Source organism: Aotus nancymaae, unplaced genomic scaffold, assembly GCF_030222135.1.
Source record: "Aotus nancymaae isolate 86718 unplaced genomic scaffold, 86718_ANA_hifiasm-v0.15.2.pri h1tg000031l, whole genome shotgun sequence".
Lineage (NCBI taxonomy): Eukaryota > Metazoa > Chordata > Mammalia > Primates > Aotidae > Aotus > Aotus nancymaae.
This window is the reverse complement of record NW_026988444.1, coordinates 4,418,473-4,445,756: the sequence shown is the minus strand read 5'-3', so window position 1 is coordinate 4,445,756 and position 27,284 is coordinate 4,418,473. Positions and strand designations below refer to the sequence as shown.

The following is a 27,284-nucleotide window of genomic DNA, read 5'->3' as shown; positions in this document are numbered from 1 at the left end:
AGATGCAGTTTTAAAATTTTGGCTCATGTCAGCAGTTTCGGTTTTCACTTTCTCTCGCATTCACTTTGCTGGTGTTGTTTCCGTGTAAACGCTGACTTCTGTAGCTGGGCATTTTTGAGACAACTTGCTTGTGCTCAGCCAGGCGTGGCACAAGGGTAACAGGGTTTTTTGGTAGCTTGACGGGCTGGGAAAAGATGGTAAATCTGCAGTTTCCAAGTGAACCGAACAAAGCGGGCTTCAGGTTAACCTTGGGAAGCGCACCCTGCCTGTGTAGACCTGGCATGGGATCCCAGCTCGGGGTGAGGGCAGACCGGGCCTTCAGCCTCCCGCAAAGGGGACCTGGGGCCTGCCCACGTGGCCGGTTTGCTGTGGGAGCACGGGCGAGTTGATGAGCAGCTCGGTTTTGTTTTCTCATTTCTTAGCCAGGGATAATGATGCCTCTCTTCAGAGTTCTCATAAAGATGAAAGATATGTGTCAGCTTTTTAGAAGTTCCTCAATAAATGTCATCTCAGCATCCCGTTGACTAGTACTGAGGAGTGCCTGTGATGTCGCCTTTACTTGCCAGTTCAAGGCCTGGGCCTCTCCTGCAGCCTGTCGCCCTCATTCTCTTCCTTTGGGGCGAGCCCTCCCACTTGAGAGGTGGCATGTGGAGAATGCTGTCCCATGAGGCTGATGCTGGCTATTTTCCTTCCTTGTAACCAGGTTCCAAACTGGTCGAAGACAGTGCCGTATCTCCTGGCATTTATTGCAGATTCACGAACGGGTTGGTGGGCGTGGTGGGAGTGTGTGCAGAGTAATTTTAAATAACGTAGCAGCGGTGCCCAGGTACAGTGGGCAGAGAAGGGATGCATGCGCGTGCAGCAGTCCTGTATGACACGGGTCACTGAGCCTGCACGCCAGCCTGTGCCTGAGAATCCGCTAGTGTGAAGCCTGCTCTTGCAGACTGCATTCTGGTCATTTCAACCCGCTGTAAAATACTACAAAGAAATATTAATCTCAGGTTAGGTGATAATTTGAAAATGGATAGGAAATTGTCTTCAAAGCCACGTTTTTATGATATGGGAGTAGAAACATTTTTGGGTATATTTTTATGTCAATCCAAATTGCTGTTGTACATTTCTTAATGATTAAATTTAATCTTAACTATTATTTTGACATTTGAAGCTGTGGAAACATACACACACATACATTTATACACACACACACACACACACACACACATGCACAAATATATGTATATAAAATTGTCAGGAATGACTCCAGCATTCGCCATGAGCGCTGGCTCCCTTTGAACAGATGAGCACGTACTCGGGGCAGGAAGGGTCCTCAGGCGGCCTCCCACGGTTGATCTGTCCCGTTTCCTGACCATTCCCCTCGTGTGGGTGGTCTCATGTTCAACACAGCCTTTTTCTGATCATGGTTCTTTTTCAATACACTTAGTCCTAATAAATTCCCACTTCAACAGAAAAGCACTCTTGCTGCCATGGATTGTGCGCCATTTAAGTTGAGATTTTAGAAGCGTCAGGTGAGCGTGTCACGTCTTTGGGAAAGTCTATACAGGTTGACCGTCTGTTCTCTGAAATGCTTGCAAGTGGACGTGTTTCGGGTGTTGGATCTCTTTGGAATATTTGCATTATACTTACTGGTCGAGCACCCTAAGTCTAAAAATTCAAAATCAGAAATGCTGACAATGAGCGTTGGCTTTGAGTGCCACCATGAAGAAGTTTGGGATTTGGAGGCATTTGGGGCGTTGGTTTTGGGTTTGGGATATTGTCACCTGTGCTGGAGGAAGAAAAGGCCAAAATACCTTTTGTCCTAGATCAACTTTGATTTCTTCAACTTCCCTTATGACTTTTTATCTGTAGACTTTGCTTCTTTTTATTTCTTTTTTAAAATGTTAGTCGTAAAGTAGCTCTGTCATAAAAGCAAGCATAACCGTTTGCCTGCCACCGAGATGTAACAGCCGTGGCGTTAGTACGACTCCATCTTTGCCTCCTGTTTATGCTTTGGGTAGGTGGACTGCCAGAATTGTGGGCGCGGCTGTGCTCTTCCCCCGTCCTGCCAGCTGGTGCTCGCTTGGTGAAGGAAGGGCCACCCTTGGAGGGGACCTGGCACCGAGGCAGAGCCCAGGCGGAGACGTGGCGGCAGGAGCGCGTGACCCCCGGTTCTCTGCTAGAGCCTTGTGTTTTCTCATGGATTTAGCAAGCAGAGTCACTGGCTCAGAGTTAGGCTGGGGAGGAGCTGCTGGAGAGCGAGGACAGAGGAGAAGGTCTGGAATCAGTCAGCCAGGAGAGCAGCAGAATGTCAGACGGGATCACGAACCCACTGCCCAAGGGCGGAATCGTGGTAAGCTTAAAAACTCTTATTCTCAGTCATTCGCTTCGGAATCACTATAGTACGTGCTTAAGTATTAGAGCAGACTCCCCGCTTCCTGCCTATAAAAGCAGTGCAGGTTTATTATAGAAAATGTGACATGCACGAAAGTGCTAGGTGTTGGGTTCCGGGGCTGGAGGGCGAGCTGGCTCGGCCACCACCCAGGCCTTGCAGGTGCTCAGCAACCCCCATCGTGGAGAGAGGGGTTTGGGGAGGAGGCCTCAGGCGTCCAGGAGCAAACCGGAGGCCAACAAGAAACCTCAGTAACAACAGGAAGTGTGGACGAAGGACTTCCCGTCAACCAGACGCCATGCCGACGGCTTCCGGCCCCCACGGCACTGCTCTCCACAGCGACCGGGCGCCCTGGCTCCTGGACCCACTCCTGCCCCTGCAGAAGGAAAGCCAGAGCCTCGGATTGAATCCCGTGGCTGCTCTCCCAGCGTCGCTCGGCGTATGCATTACAGGACAGGGATCCGTGTCTGCCCCGAGGACTGCGCTGCTGGGAGAATGACAGCCTCAGAAGATGTCATGCCCTTCATCGCCAAAAGGGGACGTGGAGGCCGGTGTTAAGGATGGAACGCTGGACTAAAGAGAAGCATGCTCCATGATTCCTCAGGCATAGGGTGGCGGTTACACCACCCCCTGTACCTGTGTCCCTCTGTATCTGTCAGATTTACGGAGGATTCTTTTTAAGGCTATACTTCGAAAGCACCATTTTTAAAAGAAAATTCTGGAACCTTAAAGGGGATTAACTGGAAACTGTAGAGAAACTCTCCAAAATAATGCAAAATTCCTGCTTGGCTTCAGTGTCAGACTCCCAGATCTAAGGGGTGTTTGGCCACCGCTCTGCGGCAGGGGCTGCTGAGTTCCCGACACTGCTCTTTCATTTGGAACAGGCAGTGTTTGAGGCTGGCAGGTGCCTGGAGCTCATGCTGCCTCCTGGATGTGTTTTGTGGAGGTTGTTGCGGTGTTTTGTTTGGTGAGAAGAAAGTGGAACCTGGTACAAAGCGGCGAGCATGTGTGACCTCAGGGGAAGCTTCCAAAGTCTCCCTGTGTCGGCACCGGAAGCTGTTAATTACCTTCGGACACGGAGCCCGCGGTAGCAGAGTCCTTGGTTGTAATATTCTTACATGGTGGCCCTTTGTGAGTTTTTCACGTAAAGTTGGAGTTTCTAGGGTTTGGATAGGACCCAGTGAAGGACGACGGCTGCCTTTGGTCGTTCCTCGAGTGGTCCCCATGGAAAGGCCGGGCAGGAATGGCGGGAAGAAGGGAGCCTGTGGTGGCCTCCTCCTGGCGGCACGGCCGTGAGTGCCTCGCTGTTTTCCTCAGATCCGGGGAAGTGTCTTTGCGGAGTCAACTCCCTGCGGCCACGGACTCTGCTGCGCGCCCGCCGCGGTGGGATCGCCAGGTCAGTCAGGTCCGCCGCCGGACATGCCTGCTTTGCTTTTTTGCTTGCTCGGTTTTAATTTTTGGAGGTAAAATGAAAGCGTACGATGGAAAGACATCAAAGTTAAATCAGGTTGTTTGTGTAAACTGAAATAAAATTCCAAGCCCTCTAAGCCAATGAACGGACCCCCTTCTCGGCCAAGGGATCCCAAAAACCTTGAAAAATGAGTGGAGGTGGTGATGGGAATGGGGTCGTGCAGGCCTCCTTAGGCCCTCCTCCTGCTGGAGTTCGGGCGACGCTGACCAGCGTTAGCATGACGAAGCAGTCACAGCAGTGAGATTCCTCAGTGAGAATGATTGACGCTGGGATAGCAGCATGTGACGGAGAGCAGGCCCTGAAGGAAATGAAAGCATCGTACCCCAAAATATATTCCTTCCACATATTTTGAGTGGCCGTAGAAAACTGCCTCTGGCGGGGGATATGTGCATTCTGGAGAGAAATCCCATGCCCTTTCCAATCTTTTTTTCCTGATCCAGGAGAGATTTAACTACATGTCACCTTCTAAGGTCCCATAAGAGACATTTACCATCTGTTCTCTCTGAAGCCTGCTTCCTGGACGCTTCATCCACATAACAAGAACCCCCCTTATCTTAACTCAAACATTTCTTTATGCTGACGTCAGCTCTTCAGCCAGAAAATCTTTCAGTCTGTCTAGGACGTGTGATTCCCTCACCCTACTACTTGAGGGTGTTCTGGGCCAGACCCACGTATATCTTACACATGTTGCCTGTGGCTTCCATCTCCCTAAGACACATAAAACCAACGTGTAATGTGACTACCTCGGGCACGTGTTCTCAGGACCTCCAGAGGCCGTGTCCTGAGCCAGTCACTCATATTTGGCTTAAAATCAACCTCTTCAAATATTTTACAGAGTTTGGCTTTTTTGGTCAACATTTGAAGAATCTGAAAAGAATTCCCATGGTTTGATTCCTTTAGTTCAAACTAATATTGAGAGTTCGTCCACTGCCCTCTGTCAAGTTGCCCTGAGGGCCAGTGTGAATAGCCGGGACTCAAAGGCTGGATGCAGGAGTCTGCCGCCAGGTAGCTGTAAAAGCTGACTGCACTACGGCATTATCCCCGGAGGCTGTGCACGTGTCGTGAACGGTTACGAGCAATTAGAGATGCTTTAAGACTCACTTCTGGAGTGACTCAGGTGAACTGTCCCCATCACTTCATTCATTTTATTGATTTATTATTTTATTTATTTAGTTAGTTAGTTAGACACAGTTTCCAGGCTGGAGTGCACTGGTGTGATCTCGGCCTACTGCAACCTCCGCCTCCCGGGTTCAAGTGATTCTCCTGCCTCAGCCTCCCGAGTAGCTGGGACTACAGGTGCCCGCCACCACACCCAGCTAATTTTTGTATTTTTAGTAGAGATGGGGTTTCACCATGTTGGTCAGACTGGTCTCGAAATCTTGACCTCAGATGATCCACCTGCCTCAGCCTCCCAAAGTGCTGGGATTACAGGTGTGAGCCACTGTGCCCGGCCCCGTTACTTTACAGCTGAGGATAGTTTTGGACCAGAAGCTGCACCCTGCTGCTCGGTAACCACCTTGTTCACTGGATGTGGTGTCGAGTCATCCTCAAATTCCAGTTTCCCTTGGACGACTGAAGGCACATTACCTCTGAAGAATTTCACAAGGTGTTATTTTTCAAGGCCTTTCATCCCCATGCCTCCTTCTCCACTCCTTCCCAGTCTGTCATCCCTCTCCTCCCTGAAAACTTCGAATAGTCCCGTTTTTCTCTTACGCTGTGTGCTTTTTGCCACTGGAGGACAGTCGCTTCTGATTCCGCTCTCCCTCCCGTCAGATCTGTGACCTCCCATGAGCAGTCACATGCCAGGCTTCTCTGGAAACACAGCACCTTTCATGTGGCATACACAGATCGTGTTTCCACCCCATTCACTTTGCTCCTTACTCTCACGGCGAGAGCTCCCTCCTGCCCTCCCACTTCGGGCTCCGTATTGAAAGAGGCCGGTGAAGGATGAGGCCCTGGGCCCCTCTCCCCTGCCCCGCGCTGAGTTGCTCCAGGGCCTGGGAGCCGGGCAGACCTGGGGGCAGCACAGTCTGCCTGTCCCGCCCGCCGCGTGGCCTCTAGCAGGCTGCTCCTCCCCGGCTTCCCATAGCTGCTGGGTCCTGGACCAGGGCGCAGGGAGCGAGGGCAAGTTTCTGGCGCGGTGTCGGGCACACGGGATGGGTCTGTGTTCTCTTGCACTCTTGCTTCCGGTACCCTCTGGTCTGCCTGGTCCCAGGCCTGTGGCTCTGCCACTTCCTGCAGCTCAAGCCCCGTCCCTTCCACCTTCCCATCCCTTTGTGGCAGCTTCCCTAGGAGTGATGGTCTCAAGGAAACCCAAGTCCAGCGGATGTTGGGAAGCAGAACAGGAAGGCTTGAATTTCATTGAAAATGTGTCTTGAGAAGATTCCTGGTGGATGGAACCAGTTAGGAGATGTAGCAGGGGGCCTGGGCCACCCTGTAGTGGCCGCTGCTGGACCTGCAACCTGCTGGACCTGGTCTGCATGGCGGTGACTCTCAGGCAGCTGCTCAGTCAGTCACATCTGCCTTCAGAGGGCCCTGCTGGCTTTTTCTCCTGTGAGCCTCTCCAAGGCTTAGTTGCTAATTTGACTGGGCAAAGACTGCTGTGGACAGTGCTCCTCGGCACCCGAGATGCGCCCTCCCGTCCTGCACTCCAGGGCTGCCTCCTGCTCCTGGTCACTGTCTTTGGAGGGCCTGTCTTCCCTTCTCTCTGTCTGTCTGTCTGTCTGTATTTCCCCCAGGTGTTTGTTGTCTGTCCAGCTTGGCCTTCTGTGGCCAGTCTTCCTGGCCTTTCAGGTGAGCGCGGCTGTCTGCCATCGTTTGCAGAGGGCACTGGGACTGACGGGACCTACAGGGGCATGCATGGTGCTGGCCACTAGGGGCTGCCCGGTCCCGCTTGGCAGTGGTGTCCAGCAGGCTGCTTGGCCCCTGTGACCTCGCTGGGCAGGCCGGAGGCTGGCTGCCCCCGTCCTGGGGCAGGAAGACCAGCACGTCGCACGTGTAGCTGGGCAGCTTCCTGGGTCACAGTTTTCAGTCCTGTTCTGTCTCCTCCAGAGGGGAGTAGTCCCTGGGCTCTGCAGGCCGCATGGGGTCAGCTCGGGTGGGGCCCTGCGCTCCCTGGCTGGGCCTTTCATTCTCCTTCACCTCCAGTCCTGGTGCCACCATCCCTGTGCCCCGGAGGGCTGTGTGACTGAGACCGGTCTGCCCCTCCCTTGGCCCACCCGGCTGTTGGGTCAGCTTTGCTGTCTCTGATACCTATTCACCCAGGTCCTTTCTGACTTCAGAGTTTTATGGCTGCCCTCTCATCTGCTGTGTGTGTTGTGTTGGTGTGTCTTTCTAAACAATCCACACGCTGTTTCAGCAGGATCTTGGAGGGAGCAGGACAGCTTGATTATGTTCATTCTGTTACTTTTGACCAGAAATACCCCTGTAGCTCTTACATGCCACCCTGTGGCTGGCGAGTGGGACCCGTGCTCCCCACGCGGCCGAGGACACTGCTCCCTGCCAGTCCTGCCCTCGAGCCTGCTGCCTCACTTTCCAGCTGGCTCCTTCCCTGTCCCTGGTGCTTGAGGCAGACAGCTAGAAACCTTCTCCATCCTGGGTGGAAGCTAGATTGTCTGGGTTATTGCTGTCCCTCACAGGCTGTTCTACCCCGTTACATTTCATGCTGTTGATGCTTAGACCCGAAGAGTTATGAAGAGCTTACTGCCTGCCCGCAGCAAGGAACACGGGTGGTAAGGAAGCAAACGGTGATTGGTTGGGGCGTCATGGAGAATTGGGCGGACTGTCTGAGAAGATCCTCTGGGCACTTCTGAAACCGTCCACACATCCACAGCAAACCCTGATGGAGTGGAGCTGGTGACTGGTTGTTTCTCTACTTTTAGGGAAAGAGGAAGCTAAGTGGCAGTCCCTGCCGTGCCCCTGAGGTCCGTGTTGATACAGAATGCAGAGCAGTGTCCCTGAGGATGTCTAGGGAGGGTTCCGCAGTTCCAGGTGATGATTGGGTGGGAGAAAGGATTTTTTTCCCACTGGGAATCTGGTTGGCTTGTGCATTCGGAGCCGCGCTGGTGGCAGAAGTATCATCCAGGAAGGAATTTTTGCATCATGACATCACTTGTGCTTAAGGGCTTTTTATCTTTTTTCTTTTATTACCAGCTTTGTGTGCTTCGTGGCTGTGGATTGTAGCATGTATCCAGAGAGCCTTCGGACCCTTCAGTGGTGTCTCAAAGCCGGTGCCGCCGGGACGCGGGAGAGGGCTGTTTGCTGCCCCTTGCCTGTGTTAGGGTGTTGCGCTCCAGCTGAAAGGGTGTTCCCTCTCAGCGGCCACCTTTGACCCTAATGCCATGTTTTCACCATACCAACACCACATCCCCTACCAGAGGGACCTGCCCATTTTTTGAGGAAGCTTTCCATTTCTGGACCTCACAGCAAGATGCGCACTGTCATGCGTGATGCAGAAACAAACTCAGGCTGTGTTCCCAACGGGGGGCTCTGAGGGGCCATCAGAGCCAGGGGTCTTCCAGGTGAGGGTGGACCGGGTTGTCCCCTGAGTGGCAGGTATGTGGCCATGGGCAAGGGGAAGAAATTGAAGGAGGATTCGTCAGGCGCCTGAGGAAGGGGCTGGCACTTCTTTCAGTTCTGCAGCTGTCTACTGAGCACCTCCTCGGGCAGGCCGGCCTCCCACTGCCTTCCTGGTCTGCATGTCCTGCTCCAGAGCCAGCCAGGCTCCACCTTCCATCCAGGTGCTTCTCATCGGGGGCAGCCCGCAGGCAGTGACTCTCCCAGAGACTGGCCTCTGCCTTCTCGGACCTGCTCGTGGGGGCGTGTTTTCTATTTTATTAATTCCTATTCTTACCGCTATTCTCCTTTCTCTGGGTTTACTCGGATATTCCTGTTCTTTTAGGTTGAGCATTTCACTTGTGAATTTTTAGCCTTTCTTCCTTTGGATGCTGGAAGCATTCAGGGCTCTATGCGGCGCCTCCCTTGCGGTTCAAATGGCGCTGCTTTGGGTAAGTTCTATTTTGTAGTATTTAATTTGTAAAGCATATTACATTAATACTTTGTGAAGTCTTACTGTTTCTCAAGAGAGTTATTTTGAAATTTGTTTTATGGTTCCCTTTTTCTTTGAAAAAAATGAAATATTTAGAAGTGTTTTTTGATTTCTGAGCGTCTGAATTTTCCAAGTCATCTTTTTTGTTACTGATTTCTAATTTACTGCATTATGGTTAGAAATTACCCAGCCTTTGAATTTTATTGAGACTTGCTTTGTGGCCAGTTTTTATGAATCTTTAATATATGTTTGAGAAGAGTTTGAATTTTCTGGTTGTTGGCTGATAGATTCTAAATATGCTCACTTAGTCAAACTCACTGATTGTAAATTACCTACACTATTAGAAGATGTGAGGTGAGAATCGCTGTGGAGGAGAGTGAGCATCAAGGACGGGATGCAGCAGGGTGGATTTCCACTTTAAACTCATCCGTTCATTCCTTCCTTCAATCATGTATTCACTCATTCATTCATTCCTTCCTTCCTTTCTTTGCTCATTCGTATTGATCGGGACTTCTAATGCCAGCCCCTGCCCTTGGCACATGGGGTACATGTATTTGTGATTGACACAGAGACCCCTGTTTTGTGGCGCCCGTGGTACCCTGGGAGGAAGAAAGGAAACTAGTAAAGGCCCCGAATGAACAGTAGAGCAGGGAAGGCAGAGCGGGCTCGGGAACGGGGGGCTGTGATTTTACGCCCGCCGATGAGGGCAGGCCTCCTCTGAAGGTGAGCAGACGTTTGCAGGCCAAAGACCCGGTCAGGAGGAGAGGGAGCGGGCTGCGCAGGAGACTTCAAAGGCCAGGGTCAATTAGGCATGACCTCTGAGTGCAATGGGGTCTCCTGGGGGTTCTGAGCAGAGAAGTGACACCATGTGACCTGTGCTGTAGAGAATGCGGTGGCCAGGGGGTTAGGCATGGGAGGAGCAGGGAGACCCACCAGCGTCTGGGAGCAACCCAGGTAGCAGACGGGGCTCAGCCCGGTGGTTGGAGTGGAAATGTAGAAAATCGGACAGATTCTAGAGCTATTTGCCATAGGTGGGATTGCCTTAGGTTGCAGGTGGGCTGTGCAGGAAGCAGAAGAGTCCAGGGTATCCTCAGGATTTTTGGCTTTAAGCATCTGCTGATGGCGTTGCATTAATTCATGGGGAATGTGGGTGGAGTGGACCTTGTGCTGGAGGAGGATTAGTGTGAATCTGTGCAGTGGTTTCAAAGGCTTGAGACACTGAGTGGTATGCGTTTGCGAGCCTGAGCTGAACCTGGGAGGGGCCTGCACTGGGCGTTCATAGCAGAACATAACAGAAAGTTCCGTGGAAAGATCCGTGCCTCTCCCGGGCCCTGGGTCTCTTCCACGCAGGGTCCACAAAGTAGACTTGGTTTCTTTTCCTTTTTTGACAGACAGTGTTTGCTTAGTGCTAGCACGCATCTTCTTCCAAACCCTACCTTGTAAGGCTGCTGCAGCTGAGGGAGTGGGTGGCTCCAGGATCTCTTTGTCGGGCAGAGAGTGTGAGTGCCTTCTCCACAGCCAGCAGCAAGGTCCTGCTCAAAGTGGGACTCGTGGCTGCTGCTAATGACAGCAATGAGGAGGACACTGATGGCCACAGGGCCGCTTACCAAGGCCACTCATCCATCATTCAGCTAAGTACCGTGCGTTGATTGGCATTTACTGCCCCTGGGGACATCACACAGTAGTTACTAGTTGAGGAATTGAGACTGGGAGGCGGGAGTCGCTTTCTGACAAGCTTTCCAGGTGATTTTTCTGGACAGAAGTCTGAACCAGCCCCCTCCCTTCTGCATTTCCACCTGCCTGCTGGATGATTCCCACCCCCAGTGACCCACAGTGCCCTTGAAGATGCTGTGGCCCACGCCGTTCTCCAGAAAGCCCAGGCGGAATGCACGTTGCCGCTGGGAGGGCAGTCCTCAGCTCGAAGAGGCCGGCTCGCCCCAGAGGAGAGGGGCTGCCTCCTTCAGGCCTCTTCCTTGGTGCCCTCTCTTCTCCAATGCCAAGTACAAGAAATACTTTCTAAATTTAAATATTTCAACTGTTACTGTTAAGTAATAGTGGTTCCTGCTTTGGCCCAGCTGTTAGGTGGAACACATAGCCAAACGTTTGGAGGTTGCTAAGGAGGAAATTCTGAAATGTGTTCTTACGTAAACTTGACCTTACGTAACTGAGAAGCCAAGAACAACTGCAGCGGGGTTTGTAGGCTTCCTCGACCACGGACGCTATTTTTAATTTTCAGAAATACATTTTTATCCATTGGGTTTAGGATATTCGGGTGCTTTCAGGAGTCACGTGTAACTTGGGCTGGTGTGAGCAGGCTGGGAGACAGGCTGCAGTGGTTTCAGGGAGGGGCTGGTATTTCTGGAGGTGTATCTGGTTTTGAATCCAGGTGACAACGCTTACTGGCCACGTCTCCCATCTGTGATACCCAGGTCCCCTCTGGGACCTGCTTCAGGGGGGCTGTGAGGACAAAAGGAGATAATAAAGCAAAAACACTTTAAATTAGTGCTCAATCCTAAAGCAGGGGTTTCTGTTACTGTTTCCACTCGGTTGCTTTTGCATCGGGGTTGCGGAGTCTCAGAATGATGCTCCGGGAATGCCTTGACTGCAGCGTGACTGTGGCAGCCTCTCAGATGGGTGGCTGTGTCCCTCAGTTATTTCCGGGGGTCCTGCCTGCCTTTAGTGGCTGCACTTCTACAGGAGAACTTAAAGCACATTTCACCTTTTTTTTTTTTTTGGTATGGGGTAAGGCCTGGTTCTATTTATGGTTTTCAGGAAGTACATTTATGCACTTCTTCAAAGCCAACTTACCAACTGCATGCCAGGTTTTTATTTTCAGCTCTTGCTCAATTTGAGCTTGCAAACATTTCCAAAAGATGTTTTTTTCTTCCTGGGGATATAGCAGAAATTAGAAACATTAAAGGGATTTTCTAAAGAGCTTTAAGGATAGTTCTGAAGTAGAGAGCAGGGAAAAATCTTAACACTTGTATTTTCATGAAATCGCAGGGCAAAAGCACACAGATCGTGCCCCTCCAGACAGAGCCCTGGCTGCTCCGGCCAGCACCCAGTGACTGTGCACACAGAATTCCGTGAGAATCACATCACGGGCTGCCGCCAGAGCCAGGGACGTGAAGTGAGACGCTTCCGAGATGTTTCTGGCCTGGCCTTGCTGTAGCACAGGGCATCGTCCCTTGGGGGTGGGAAGGGTCGTTGGAGCCCCTTTTGGCACTATATTTACAGCCACATTTGGATTTAATGCTGGCAAGGAAGGACTTTATTTTCTGTTAGAATCAAATTTGGAATACATTTTTGAGTAAAGCTTTCTGCATTGTTGATGCAGCTTATTACTCAGAAGAAAATAAGTGATCTGTTAAGGAAAGTTTTACTGCCTCAAAGGTCATAACAGCTTCAATAGTTTCGGCTTGTCATTTAATAGGACCTCTTGAAAGAAATACTCACCAGAAGAGAATCGCATCAAGTTGTGTGTGCATTATAAAAATGGCTTTTGTCCACGATGACTGGCTGAAAAATGAGATTTTTGAGTTTATTGTACATTCAAGAATGTACCTTAAGAATGTGGACAGATGTGGAAGTAGCTGTTCTTCAGTTGAAGCCTGTGTGTGTGTGTGTGTGTGTGTGTGTGTGTGTGTGTGTGTGTTTCCCACTCTTCACGCACTTTGAGGCAGAACTGGAGGTGACTCTTGCGACACAGTTGAGTCCAGGCCTTGTGGTTAGCGCTGAGGACACAAAGATGGACATGGGTCGTCCTTCCCAGTCGGCTACCCCTAACCCCTAGGGAGGGGACAGGGTCCCCACAGCTCCTTCCGCAGCCCCGCCCTGTCTGTCTTGCTTTGCACTTCAGTAGCCCCCGTGTGCTAAGCAGATGCTCTCAGCTTTGTTGGTTGGAGCTGTGATTTTTTTCCAGAGGGTTTCCCAGAATGCTCCCAACTCCTCCCCGATGTGGTGTCAGCTGGCACTGTGGTGGCTCCTCCTCCCATGCACAGAACCTCTGCTTTCCCCAACAGTTTATGTCAGAGAACAAACTGGCGGCCTGTGGCCCCATCCCCCTCACTTCTGCCCTGTCGTTTTTCTAAATGGTGTTCACGGGAACACTGATACCATCTGACCGGGCTCTCCTTCACGTGGAGGAGACATTTAAGGCAGCTGTAAATGGGGAGGGTAAAGAGACACAGGGCGGTGAGGCCTCTGCTTTCTGTGCTTCACCCACGGGTCACCTGTCACCGCCCGCAGAAGGAGTTACGTCCAAGGGCTGGCGGGAGGGAGGGATCTTCATAGTAAGGGATACCTTGCCCTGGTCATGACAACATGGCACCCGGGTCGGCTCCCCGGCTTTTCTGGCTACAGAAAGTGGAGCCAGTGGGGACCTGGCTGAAGGGCATCTGGGACCTCTCTGGACTTCCCTTGCAACTTCCTGTGAATCTGTAATTATTTTTTAAATTCACAATATTAGTGTGAAAAAACTTTAAAAAGATATGACTCATTTCCCATCTGTTATCCATTTAACGTTGAGATATGTCATTCCATGGGATTAGAAATAAAGAAAAAAAGATGGATGTTGGGACCATCACGTGGCACGGAAGTGGCTCCGAACAGGAAGAGGATGGAAAAAAACAACCGTCCGCGACGCCGAGATGAACCAGACCTGCAGGCACCATGAACAGCAGAGGTCAATATCCAGCACAGCCAACCTACCCTGTGCAGCCTCCTGGGAATCCAGTATACCCTCGGACCTTGCACATTCCTCAGGCTCCACGTGATACCGATGCTCCACCTGCCTACTCAGAGCTCTGTCGTCCGAGCTTTGTGCACCCAGGGGCTGCCACGGTCCCCACCATGTCGGCCGCGTTTCCTGGAGCCTCTCTGTATCTTCCCATGGCCCAGTCTGTGGCTGTTGGGCCTTTAGTTTCCACAATCCCCATGGCTTATTATCCAGTCGGTCCCATCTAGCCACCTGGCTCTACAGTGCTGGTGGAAGGAGGGTACAATGCAGGTGCCAGCTTTGGAGCTGGGGCTACTGCTGGCAACATTCCTGTAAAAGAAGATCAAGATCACGACCGAGAGCAGGATGAGGAAGACCACGGTGATAACAGCTTGGAAAGGAGAGGGAAAATGTAGAGATGTTTCAGGATTCAGGATGTCTCAGTAATTCCTGGGGCCATCTGTTTAGATGATTTCCTCACCATTTTCATAAAGATCGCCTTGTTTTCGTTAAAAAAAAAAAAAAAAAGATGGATGTTCGTAGGTGAAGCTAAATGGCTAATGTTGATCATTGCGGTAGCTGCGTATGTGGGTGTTCACCATACTCCTCTCGCTAACTGTGTGTGTCGTTGAAGATGTCCGCACCGAAAGGCTGCTGACCGGTTCCCGAGAGAGGTCACGGTGTCCCTCTGAGAAGCACAGACTGTCCACGCCGTAGGCCCTGTCCGTTCTGCGTAGATCAGCGACCTGCTGGATTTCCTTCTTCCTTGTTCTCATTGCACAACCTAGGCCTTAATTTTCTAGTTCTCTTTCTGACCTTTTGAGTCCAGTGTTTTTATTTGTTTGGATTCCTTTTTCAGTTACTTACATGTAGGTAACCATTCATTGTTCTCTGAGCTGAATTTTGGGCAGTTCCTATTTTTGATGTGTGACATGTTCATTACTTTATAAATTTCCTTCACTGTCACTAGAACTTGAAGTTTTTAAGAGAAAGATACTTATTTTTCCTATGTTTGGATTTTTGTTTCTCCTGGGTTGTGTTTTTTTGGAGGCGAAGTCTCGCTCTGTTGCGATCTCAGCTCACTGCAACCTCTGTCTCCCGGGTTCAGGTGATTCTCCTGCCTCAGCCTCCCGAGTAGCTGGAATTAGAGGCGCCCACCACCACACTCAGCTACTTTTTTGTATTTTTAGTAGGGATAGAGTTTCACTGTGTTAGCCAGGATGGTCTCCATCTCCTGACCTCGTGATCCACCTGCCTCGGCCTCCCTAAGTGCTGGGATTAGAGGCGTGAGCCACTGCGCCCGGCCCCTCCTGGTCTTATTTCTAGTTCTGTTGCAGTGTGTTCCAGTGTTGTGGTCTGCACTATGTGTATTTGACCATTGTGTTCTTTACGTGACATTGGTTTTTGTAAATGTTTCATGAAGGCTTGCAGAAAAAGGCATCCACTGCTTAATGAGAAGAGGCTGGAAGCACCTCTGTTGGTGGAGTATGAATTGTACTGTTCCGTTCCTCCCTACGCGTCTCTCCCGTGTACGCTCTGCAGTGAGTGTGCAAGGCAAGTTCATACCTAGGGCTGAGCACGTGCTTCTGTTCAGTGTGTGGTTTTCTGCATTCTGTGTGTTCTGTGCTTTTACTCTGAGGTACACGCTGTACCTTAGGCACTTACGTCCTCTTTGTAGACTGTATGCTTTATACTTACGAAATGAGCAAATCTGCTTGATCTCCAGTATTGGATTTCATCTTTGTGATATTGATATCTTGATTGCGTCTTTCAGTCTGTTTCTCTTTGCCTGTTGGGGCTTAATCTGAGCCTTTTACTCGAGATTCGTTTTTAATACAATGATTGTTCAGTTCTGTTTTTTGTCTAATCTGATCATTTTTATGTGACTGTGTTATTTATGTATGTTGATAAAATGGACATATTTCTTCTAAGATTTTCATTCAATTTTATGTTCTGTCTTCTGTTTTGTTTTTGAGATGGGGTCTCATTCTGTCACCCAGGCTAGAGTACAGTGGTGCAGTCATGGCTCAGGCAGCCTCTACCAGCCAGGCTCAAGCAGTCATCCTGCCTCAGCCTTCTAAGTAGCTGGAACTACCGGCATGTGTCACCACTGCTAGCCTAATTTTTAAATTTTTTTGTAGAGATGGGGGTCTTATGATGTTCTCCAGACTGGTCTCAAATTCCTGGCCTCAAGTGATCCTCCTCCCACCTTAGCCTCCCAAAGCACTGTGATTACAGGTGTGAGTGACTGTGCCCTACCGTATTTTCTATCGTTAATGCTTCCTGTTTAGTTTTGTATTTGACTTATTGTTTGTGGGATTTCTTAGCGTCTTTGGTCTAGTATGTGTGAGGCCGTGTCCCCTTTTTAGTTCCTATTGTGAGAACTCTTATAAGCTCATACCTTTTCCTAAACTGTGGTTTCCCGTTCGGGCACCTTCAGGTGGTGCGTGCTGATGTCCCTGTGAGAGAGTAAGCCATCAGCACAGACACCTCCTGCTGGCTGTTTTCTCTAACTTTCTGACTTTGTTACTCGCAGTGTTACTTTTAGTTTTGCGATTCTCTTTATAACATATAAATGATGTATTTAGACTGCCGTGTAGCGGGTTATTAGCCTGAAAATGGTTATTGATCCTATCGCTGAGAAAGATGAGAAGACAAATGCATCAGGCTTCTTCCCCCACATTTTAGTCTGGTCACCATCTCCATTTAAAATGCTAAGAATTCTAAGTTAACCACTAGGTTTTGGAAAGTTGGGTCTGAAGGTCTGCTTGCTTGTTGTCTACCATGAAGGGGAGTAGAAGGGCCTCTTGCTTTCAGAGAGCGACGCTGCCAGCTCCCAGATACCCTGCTCCTGCCTGTGCCGTGTTCAGGCTCTGCCACCAGCGGGTCCCCCGAGGATCCCTGCGGAGGTGTGTCCTCCCGCGCACACCGTGAGGCCCAGTGCCTGCAGCCTGCTGTGCCCAGGGTGTGAGGATGTCTGCAAGGGAGTCCTCCATCTGCCAAGGAACCTCTCTTTCCATAAGGAGAGCTGTAAGGGGACTGCTCTCAGGGTTTGGGGTTACAATGGGGGAAGGGAAAGTGGCATGAATGCACTAACCTGTCTTTTACCTCTCTTCTGACAAACCAGGGACTGTGTCATTTAGAAATTGTTGAGAATGGTCCAAGGTAGCCCAGTCAGCTTCCTTCCTGTGCAGGTTCCTAACTTGTCAAGAAAGACGACTGAGTCCAGCGGGTGGGACCCCAGGGCGACCCCTTCTCACCAGACTCCTGTCCCGGCACGGGGAGGGGCAGCACACACGCTTTCCAGTGGTCGGCTCTGTCCCTGGGGACCGAGTCACCACAGGAGGAAGGAGTGCAGCGGGGCAGAGTGAAGGCGGAGGGTCTGGCAGGCGGAGCCTCACCCAGGGAAGGAGACTGTGTTCCTGGAAGGGCCTTTGGTTCAAAAGGAAAGGCTCAAATGTTCATACCGTGAATGTTCAGCACCACATGAAATTAGAAAACGTAATGAAGTAAAGCCTTCTCTTCTCTGGCAGGTTTTTGTTGTTAGTGGCCTGCAGCACAGCAGGTGTGGAGAGCGGGCACCTGTGTCCCCAGGTGTCCTGAGAGGGCAAGGGCAGGGCTGGGAGGGCGTCCTCCTCATCCCCAGTCGTCTTCAAGGGCAGAAGATGAGAAGACCAGCTCTTAGTGCCAGTGTTTTGTTGAGACTTTTTTCTTTTCTTTTTTTCTCTGGGAAGTATGAGAACATCTCATTTTTGTTTTTGAATGAAATCTTGCACATAAATACTACATATATATGTACATATGTGAGTATGAGTGAATGTGTGTGTGTGTGTGTGGTGAACATGTGCATTTTTATATTCATTGATGGAGAAAGTGTTCACAGTGATTACTAGGGGAAAGCATGCATAATATGGTCCGAATTAAAATATAAAAGCTATATGAAATGTAAGCCTATGTACATATATATGCCGAAGAGTTTAGATATTTGATTTTTTAAACAAATTAGGGTTTAGTGTGTTAAAGTACATATTATTTTAAAATAAATTTGGGTTCTTTATATGAATATATCATAACTTTTATGAGTCGATCCAAAGGCATAAATATTTACTCAGGGACTTTAACGTGCATTATCAAATTGCCTTCCAGAAAGGTTGCCCCACTCATTATTGATTCAGGGTGACTTTTTATGAACCAAGATTCACAGACCCCTGATGCCCGTGCTGAGCTGATGACAGCCCCCTCTGGGAGCCTGGGCAGCTTTGCCAGTCCACACAGGATTTCTTGTTTTGAAGTTTTTGTGTCTTGTTTCTGTTTTGGTTGGTGGGGAAGGGGTGTCTGCCTCCTGGAGATGAGAGACAGGTCTGGGATTTCCTGCTGGGGTGTCTTTTCATGCTGCCGCCACTCATGTTGTTGACCAGAGAAGAGAGGTGGAATCCAGGTGGGTAGAACTCCATCTCCCTGTGCCTTGAGCCGCCCCGTCCTGAGCCCTCACCCACTCCAGTTGCAGGGAGATTGGCACTGGTCTTTGGTGCTCTCCCTGCCGTCTCCAGGTGAGGTGAAGGAGGAGGGTGCTTTGGCCTGTGGTAGCCCAGGTTTCTGGGGTGTGTGCCCGGCTTCTCTGGGCTCCCAGCAACCAGCCCCTGGTTCTGTGTAACCAGTGACTCCCTGTTGCCAGCTTCCGTGCCTGGTCTCAGCCCTCGTCCTGTGCTGCCCTCACTGGTGCTGACTTGGTGGAAGTGCCTCCTCACCGCCGCACGTGCTCCTGGTACCTCCCCTGCCCTGGCCACCTGTCCTCAGGTGCCTTGGGAGGCTTTTCTCATCTCTCTGGCTTTGTCACATCCGAGTGCATGTCTTTGGCGCACTCCTTGTTTCCACTGGGTCATTCCCTTGGTGATCTCATTGGCTTCATTCCATCAAGTCATAGATCACACCACCATCTTGCGGCTGCCACTCAAATGTCTGGCTCCAGCCTGGATCTCACCTGCCTTCCAGGTCCTAGAGCCTGCCTGCCCTAGACCCCCAGCTGAGTATTCTCAGATTCAGCTAGTTTGAAAGCAGGCTCCTGATGCCTGCAAACCTGCTTCTCCTGCGACCACCCCCACTCAGGGCTACCTCCAGGCTCAGGATCCCAAGCGTCCCCTTGGCTCCTGTTTCTCTCCAGCCCCATGCATGGCCTGTCAGCCAGCTCCAGCAGCTGCCTGTTAAAGTGTGTACAGAGGGAGGGGTCACAGCCGAGTGTGAACATGTTCTAAAACTTGGCCAATCTACTAAAAGGTTGTTGGATTGTACATTTGAGAAAAGTGGAGCGTAAAATATACCTTCTTAAAGCTATCAGCACCTGTGCCGAGCCTGGCCACTGCTCACAGCTCCAGCACGGCTGTGCGTGGCAAGCCACAGGTGTGACCCACCTGGCTGTTGAAGGGGCCTCCTCACCTGGCCCCAAGTCTGTCCTTGCCCATCTAGCCTGCTCTCGACCAAGGAGCCAGAGTGTAGCTGACAGAATAATGGAACCCCCCCAAATGTCTGCCAGCTCATCCTGAGCCCCTGTGACTATGTAACCTCATGCGGCCAAAGAACCCTGCTGACGGGGTTGTTACGACTCTGGAGATGAGGAGGTTGTCCTGGATGATCAGGGTGGGCCCTCTGTCTTCATAAGGGTTTTTTTTTTTTTTTTTGAGATGGATTTTCACTCTTGTCACCCAGGCTGGAGTACAGTGGCATGATCTCTGTTCACTGCAGCCTCTGCCTCCCAGGTTTCAGTGATTCTCCTGCCTCAGCCTCCCAAGTAGCCAGAATTACAGGCATGTGCCACCATGCCCGGCTAATTTTTGTATCTTTAGTAGAGACAGGGTTTCACCAGGCTGGTCTCAAACTCCTGACCTCAGGTGATCTACCCACCTTGGCCTCCCATATTGCTGGGATTACAGGCATAAGCCACCGCGCCTGGCCCACAAGAGTTCTTTAAAGAAGAAATCAAGAGAACTGGAGCAGAGGAGGTGTGCAGACAGAGCAGAGGCGGGGCCATGCAGGTGCTGGCACTGCGGAGAGAAGGGACACGGCAGCCTCCAGCAGCTGGAGAAGGCCCGGAGCAGATGCTCCCTGCAGCCTGCAGAAGCAGCACAGCCCGCTGGCGCTCGGACTTCAGCCCCGTGAACCCATGTCATACTCTGGCCTCCGGAACTGAATGATAAACATATGTTGTTTCAAGCCACTGAGTTTATAGCAATGTGTCACATGCATCAAATACAAAAAGGTAACACCCAGCGTGAGCCTGGCAACTTTATGTCAGCCAGACTCAGCTTTTCACTCCTATCCGTGTGACCTAGGCAGGTTTCTCTAACTCTGCGCCTCAGTTTTCCTCATCTGTGAAGTGAGGACTAACAGGTGTTTAGGCACGTGCTTTGCGTAGCTTTCTGCTTTCTTGTGGGTCTCCCTCAGCTGTGCCCTCGTGGAGGGAGGCCCGGCCCGGCGCACTGCAAGTGCCCCAGGGAGCTGCAGAGGAAGTCTCGGCTCTGTCCCTGTCAGGCAGCGCGTGTCCCGTGCTTGTACTTCGGGGTGTGCTGAATGTGGGCTGTCCTCTGCCTCTCGCCTTGGTTCTTCTGGACACCCTGATGCTGGGTTTTCCAGCGTAAGCACGCCGGGAGTTCTGTTGCTGGAGCTGGGTCATGGCTCAGGCCGCTCTCCAAGCTGGAGAAACAGGTGGCTGGTGTGACTGTGGATACAGACAATAGATGGGCTTCAGCGCGCACGTGGATTCCAGATGCAGCAGCGACTGTAGCAGGGCTGTTTGTGAACGTGTAGGACCCGAAGTTTCTTCTGGAGAGCTCGATCCTCCAGTTAGTGGCTGAACTTGAGTAGCAGGCTTCAGTGAGCAGGGATGAAGGGCGCCGGCACCTCCTGACAGCTGTTACCGAGCGCCTTCATTTTAAGCTTCCGCCACCGCTGAGTCTTCAGTGTTACTGCCGGGAGTAGCATCTGTCCTTGTGGCTGTGGCCCCGCCCACCACTCCCTGACCCCTGCTTTGCTGTTATGGGACTGGCCAGAGGTGCCAAGCCCTCCTCCTCCAGCGTCGTGGCCGCCTCATATTTCTGAAACAGCTCTGGGTACTGGAAGTACCAGAGAGAGCAACCCAGATGCCACACCTCCTCCAGCTTTGCATTTTCCTGGGTGATTGCAGGGAGGGGCAGAGCATAAACAAGTGAGCTAGTCAACAGGCTGGAACCCACGTGGGTGCAGAGGCCAGAGGGCGCCTTGGCTTTGGTCTGCTTTTCTCTTTTTCAAAATAGAGTCTTTCCCAAATGTTTGGTGATCCTGGCTGGCCAGCGTCTCAGAGTGTGTCTCTAACAAGCCAGGCGCGGCATACTGACTGCTTATGTTACTGGCCAGGTGGCAGGCAGGGACCTGGTCACTTCCCAGCGGCACTGGATGCACTCCCTGTTGCTCTGTTCTCTCAGCCCAGAGAGGGCCCTCTGAGCTCCTCGCTGGAGTCCCAGCCTGGCTCCCACAGCCTCCCCACTGGCATGGCAGCTCTCACTGCTGCTGTTTATTGCCTGTGCTGGCCTTCCTGCCCTCAGCCTGATACCACCGAGCCTGGGAATTCTGGGGGAATGGTGTTGGTCCCTGCATGGGGGGCAGAAGGGATCAAAGGTCACATGCTGTTGACAGCTCAGCCTTCCCAGGGCCATTCTGGCCTTCAGACCAGCCTGGCTTTGGCTCTCTGATCAGCCAGCCCCCAACCGGCTTCCAGAATTCTATGGCTGCTGTCTGCTTGTGGGATCTGTGTTTTTGGAGAGAATATCTTTTTTCCTTTCTTTTTTTCCTGCTTTTAGAATGGGGTTGAGGGAGTAGGGTCAGTGCCCTAGCCTGTGTTCTTTACAGGAAGCAATTCTTTAAATGTCGAGAGGGAAATGCTCCCCCCACCCCCAGCTCAGCCAGGAGGCCGTGGGTAGAAAGACCCTTTCAACCAAGTGTCACAATTAAGGTTAGAGATGATTTTGGCTCTTAAGAGTACTCTAGAAATCTAAAGCATCCCAGTTCACATCACTTTTATCCCTTTCTTTGTAAAAATGCTTCTCACTGGGCTTGCGGATTGAAATTTTAGTGAGACAGAAAGTCCTCTTCCCAGCCTTCCCATCAGTCATGTTAAAGAAAGTGGAGTCTTTAAGAGCGTTTTTCGTAGTTAAGGGATATTTTCTAAGAAGTGACCCTGCGCTTTTTATGAAACAGTCAGCTAAGGAGAATGGAACCTCCGTACCTTCGCGCTGAGGTCTAAACTCCGCGCCTGCAGAGCACGTGACTGCTCTCAAGGAAGCCCCTTTGTGGCGAGTGTTGCCACTGCCTCTGGTTTCTTTGCTTTTGGCTTTTTTGGTTACTTTTGAGAGCAAATGCATGATCAGTGATAGCAGTCCTTGAAGACATTTTAAGATGCTGGATTCTGGGGAATAGGTTATATGGCTTAAGAATGTCTGACGGCTCAGTGAATGCAGAGTGGGAAAGGCACTGCCTGGGTTTCCAGCTGTGTCTGCAGCTTCAGCTTTTGAACCACTGGGTTTAGAAACCACAGTCCTTGCTTCAGACAGAGTCCCAAGAATTGGAGCCTGGTGTTGGCTGTCTACCGTATCGTTCGAGTTAAGCCCAGTGAGGTGAGAAACTGACGGAATGGCAATTTCAAACACAGATTCCTTCGATGTTTCTTTTATCTCAAGACAAAACTCAGTGCTGTGTATTTCTTCATCCTCACTTGACTAAACCCAGTCAAGATGCGTGCAGGGGCCTGGACCACCCTGGGGACCGTCACTGTTAGCAACCTGGACTTCCAGCCCCCAGGAGAAGCACGGGGCAGGGCTCTCAGGAAGGGCAGAGCCTAGTTCTTTCCAGTGTTCTGGAAGCTGGCTTTTATACTGTTTAGTGATTTTGTTTTGTGAGAGCAACAATTCTGTTTATACTATTTAAAAAAATAGGATGAAAGAAATACATTTTCTTCTGTCAGACATTTTTGTTTAAATTAATTTTGAGTAGGTCCATTTAAAATGGACTGCAAGTGAATTTTTTTGTGAGAAAGTGATTTTAGATGCATAAAATCTAGGTGATTTTATCATGCAGTCATGCTTCTGATTTGCCAAGATTGCTTCATTGTCCAATAAAGCAGGACGAGCCGCTGTCTACCTTCTCTTAGGATGGCATGTGTAGAGGACGCTCTGTGTTTGTGGAGTGTGTTTTAAGGTTCTGTGCCCAGGTTCTTGCTGTAAATCCTCTCCAAGAGTGTGCCAGTGCAGGAATGAGTGGTGCCTTTTCTTGCTGGTCCCTGGACAGTGCCACGGGAGCCAGCTGGTTTTCACTGGAGAGGGTTCTGGCCTCAGCCGCGTTCAGGCACAGGCACATCCCAAGCGGTCGTCGTATACATGTTCTTACCGCACCTGTTGCGGGTACTCTGTCACCAGGAAGTCAGGATGGTAGGATTTCATGCTGTCACTCCGTCCCCTAAACGGGCATTTCATCCTTTATTGTGATAATATAAAGGGGACCTTGTGTCACAAATGAAACACAGCTAATGGAAGCGGCTGGACATTTTCCTGTGCGGGTTTAAGCTGGGCCAGCCTCGCAAGCCCTTGTCCTCACAGCGGATATGAAACGCACAACTTTGGGATAAAGCCACTCACCACTCACAAAAACGCAACATCGAGAATAGGGTTTGTCACTGAGTTGCTTTCTTTAAGAAACTAGTTTTGCTGTAAAGTATGCTTCCTCCATCAGGATACAGTCTGGATCTGCTTTTCCAAGCCTTGAAAAATGGAAATCATATTAACATGGTGCTCTGCAGCTTGCTTTTATTTTTTTATTTTTTAAACTCAGCGTTGTTTCTAAGATTTGTTTACGTCATTCCACGTGGCTGGGATTCGTTCAGTTTCACTGCTAGATAGAGTTCCACATTCTCAGTATTCCAGCGTTTATCTGTTGCTCTGTTGATGGTATTTGGGCTGTTGTAGTTAACACTGTGATCATGAATAATCCTTGTACCATTCTCCTTGTGTAGCCGTGCAGGAATTTTTCAGGGGTGACTGTACCAAGGAGAGGACCCGTTGCTGGGTCACGAAAGCGAGAGTGGCCTGACTGTGAGAAAGCCACTGTTCTAGAAGGCTCCCTGTCATTCATGCTGCTGCTTCCACACCCCCGCTCCCTGCCTCTTCACCTGGAGTTGGGCTGGTGGGTGTGAAGGGGGTCTCCAGGGGCCTGACTTTTCTCTCCGTGCTCACTAACGTGGTCCAGCATTTGATCCTTGTCTCCCCTGCCGTCGGGGTCCTTCCGTGAAAAGCCCATTCATTCATACACATTACTGTTCTTTGGAATCCTCTCCTTCTGACGGCTTTAACTCCGAGATTCAGTCTTACACTTTTTAAGGCTGTCTAGGGAGCAGAAAAGTTTAATTGAAATGTACTCAGATGTCACAGTGTCATATTTTCGAGTTTTCTATTCCAAGGATATTTTCCGATAGAATCTGCTAAAAGTTTCAAAATTTTGCCTTTCACAGTTGAGTCTTAATCCACGTGGAATCCATTTTGGTGTGTGGTGTGCATAGGGACGAATCCCGTATTTTTCCCTGGAGGATAGTAGAGTAGGTATCTGTCCCAGCTACATTTGCGGAACACCGTGCTTTTCCGCTGTAATCTGCAGAAGACCTGCATCTACCGTCTCTGGGTGCCCCTCAGCTTCCACTTCTCAGCTCTTACTCCATGTAGTTTTGTAATCAGCTTTTAGGATCATGAACTACCTTGCACTGGACCTATAGTTCAGTTTTGAGAGAATCATTGTCTGTAGAAAGTAAGTCTTCCTGTCCTTGAATACGAGGTGTCTTGCCATTGATGTAGACCATTTTCAAAGGTCTTTCAGGGCCAGGTGCAGTGGCTCACGCTTTCGTCGCAGCACTTTGGGAGGCTGGGGCAAGTGGATTGTTTGAGCTCAGGAGTTTAAGACCAGCCTGAGCAACATGCAAAACCCCGTCTGTCAACACACACACACACACACACACACACACACACACATACACACACTAGCCATGCGTGGTGGCACGCCTCTGTAGTCCCCGCTGCTTGAGGGGCTGAGGTGGGAGGATCGCGTGAGCACAGGAGGTGGAGACCGTGGTGAGCCGTGATCGTGCCATGGCACTCCAGCCTGGGTGACAGAGTGAGACCTGTCTCAAGAAAAAAGAAAAAGTCTTTCAATATATTTTATGATTTTTATCCATAAAGGCCTTTCTCTTTTTTTTTTATTAGGTTTTCTGCTTGTCGCAGTATATTGAAGTGGAATCGGATTTTTATATTGATCTTATCTAACACCGTATTACATTTCCTCGTTAGCTCTATTAACTTCCCTGCAATCTTCTCCTTGCAGGTGGCGGGGTGCGAGGAGCTCCGCATCAGCAGTCCTGGAGTCTGGATCAGGACTTGCGTTCCCTCCCTTTGTGCTTGTATCATTGCATCAGCTTTTTTAAGATTCACCATTAAAAGCAATATTTGCTGGGACCTTTTAATACATACTCTTTTTTGGTTAAAGAAGTACTCTTTTATTTCTAGTTTGCTAACAGCTTTTATAATGAATAGCTGGATTTGATCGTATACTTATTTTCATTCTGAAGATGATCATAATTAAAAGTGGATTGGATGTATAGGTGGTTTGTACATAGGTTGCTTTTCTCATATTTTCTTGCTTTTCTTGTGTTAAAACGCCACGTGTATTGGTCTGCTGTCTTTCGTATAGACTGTTAGATTAAGCTTGCTCACAGTTTATTTGGGATTTTCGTGACTGTATCCATGACCAAGACTGTAATTTTTCTGTCTTTTTTACGCTTTGCCCAGATCTTGTGAAGGACTTGTATTCTCCCCCGGAGGACGGCTCAGCGGCGTCCCTGCCTTCTCTGTTCTCCTGAAGCTTCTGTTGAAAGTTGCATCGTCCGTTAGTTTCACCTTGGCTGTCCCTGCCTTGGAGATGATTTTTGTGAAAAGATTTTGAAGTATTGATTCAATTTAGTCCATGATTATAGGGTTATTCTATTTTCTCTCTATTTTTTGTCAACTTTGGAAAGTCACATTTTTCTAGAAATGTGTCTATTTCATGTGAGTTTTAAAACTTAGTGGCCTCATGTTGTTCCTTATTTTTTTTTATTTTTTAAATCTCTGGCATATCTGAGCCTAGGTGACCTTTTAAACTCCTAATTTTTTAAATTTGTGATTCTCTAAATCACTCTTAACAGAAGTTTGTCTTTTATTGGTCTTCTGAGAGAACCACTTTTTAAAAGTATGTAGGTGTATATGAGTGTATACAATGATTCTATTTCATTTCAATTATGTCTTATCTGCTTTCATCTGTTTTCTTCGGATTTGTTCTAGTGTTGCTTTTCTGATTTCTTAAAGGTACATCTAGCCTTTCAATTTGTATTCTTACTATTGTCAAGTCTAAGCATTTAAGGCTACCAAGTTTCCTCTAATGGTAGTAAGCAGAATCTTACAAGATTTTATATGTATTTTTTTTCATTCTTATACTGTTTAATGGATTGTTATGGTTTCTTCTTTAGTTCATAGATATTTAGAAGTTTTCGTAGGCTGGGCGTGGTGGCTCACACCTGTAATCCCAGCACTTTGGGAGGCCGAGGCGGGAGGATCACGAGGTCAAGAGATCGAGACCAACCTCACCATGATGAAAACCCGTCTCTACTAAAAATACAAAAAAAATTAGCCGGGTGTGGTGGCATGCGCCTGTAGTCCCAGCTACTCGGGAGGCTGAGGCGGAAGAATCGCTTGAACCCAGGAGGCGGAGGTTGCAGTGAGCCGAGATTGCGCCACTGCACTCCAGGCTGGAGACAAAGCAAGACTCCGTCTCAAAAAAAGAAAAAAAAGACGTTTTTGTTTGTTTGTTTTAAGAAATTGAACTTTCTGTTACAGAGAATTACAGGCACAGCCCGTGGTGTGGAGAGCAGTGGAGTGAGCCCTGGGGCCTGTCAGGTGGCTTAGGCCAGGGCAGCCCCTCCAGGACTTGCGTGTACCCCTCCCTCCCCGCCCCTTCCCAGCCTCGCCATCTTTCCAAGTCAGACCACAGTCACCATGTCATTTCATCCGGAACATTCTAGTGCCTCGCTCTCTAAAAGATAGGTACTTTTTATTTTAAACATTCGTACAATGATTATGTGTATTTTTAGACAAGATTTATTATTAGTATCAGATTCTTACCCAATGTTGATAGATCCCTGATGGCATTTCAGATCACACTTTTTTAGTTTGTGGTTTGACTTTTGGTACTGGGAGTCTCTGTGTCCAAGTAGTGTTCATATACTGTGATTGGCACCTGTCAGAAAGTCCTCAGTTAATCTCTGGGTTTCTTCTTCCTACGTTTTTTTTTCAATCCTTGAGATTTATCTGCTGAGGATACCATGTTGTTTGTCCCACAGAGTTCTTCTCCTTCCTAGGTTCTAAATTTTACTTGGTTTTCGCCCTGCGATGCCATTTAAAATGTTCCTTTGTTGCCTGTGTTTCCTGGAAATTGGCAGTTAGATCTAGAGGTCTGATCAGACTCAAGCTTGGTTGTTTTTGGCAAGACTTTATAGATGGAGTGGTGCACCTCTGTTGGGAGGCAGTCAGCCATACCCTTGTTTGTGTATGTGTGCGTGTGCATG

At 49.6% G+C, this 27,284-nt stretch overlaps 1 protein-coding gene and 1 pseudogene across 6 annotated transcripts in view; both read left to right on the top strand.

The window, feature by feature from the left end:
- Positions 1–27,284, top strand: part of HDAC4 (histone deacetylase 4) — a 355,366-nt gene that overhangs the window by 160,463 nt on the left and 167,619 nt on the right. The window contains exon 1 of one of the 6 annotated variants that reach the window (XM_064383401.1): positions 7,862–8,377. The exons of 4 other annotated variants lie outside the window; for them this stretch is intronic. Coding sequence is in view for 1 of the 2 variants with exons in the window: in XM_064383399.1 (XP_064239469.1) it covers positions 8,824–8,863 (40 nt within the window). In the remaining variant the exon portion in view is untranslated. Of the gene's footprint in view, positions 1–7,861; positions 8,378–8,801; positions 8,864–27,284 lie in introns of those variants that run through there. One more of the 6 variants, XM_064383399.1, reaches the window with a different exon arrangement.
- On the top strand, positions 13,352–14,918 carry LOC105725847 (DAZ-associated protein 2-like; annotated as a pseudogene).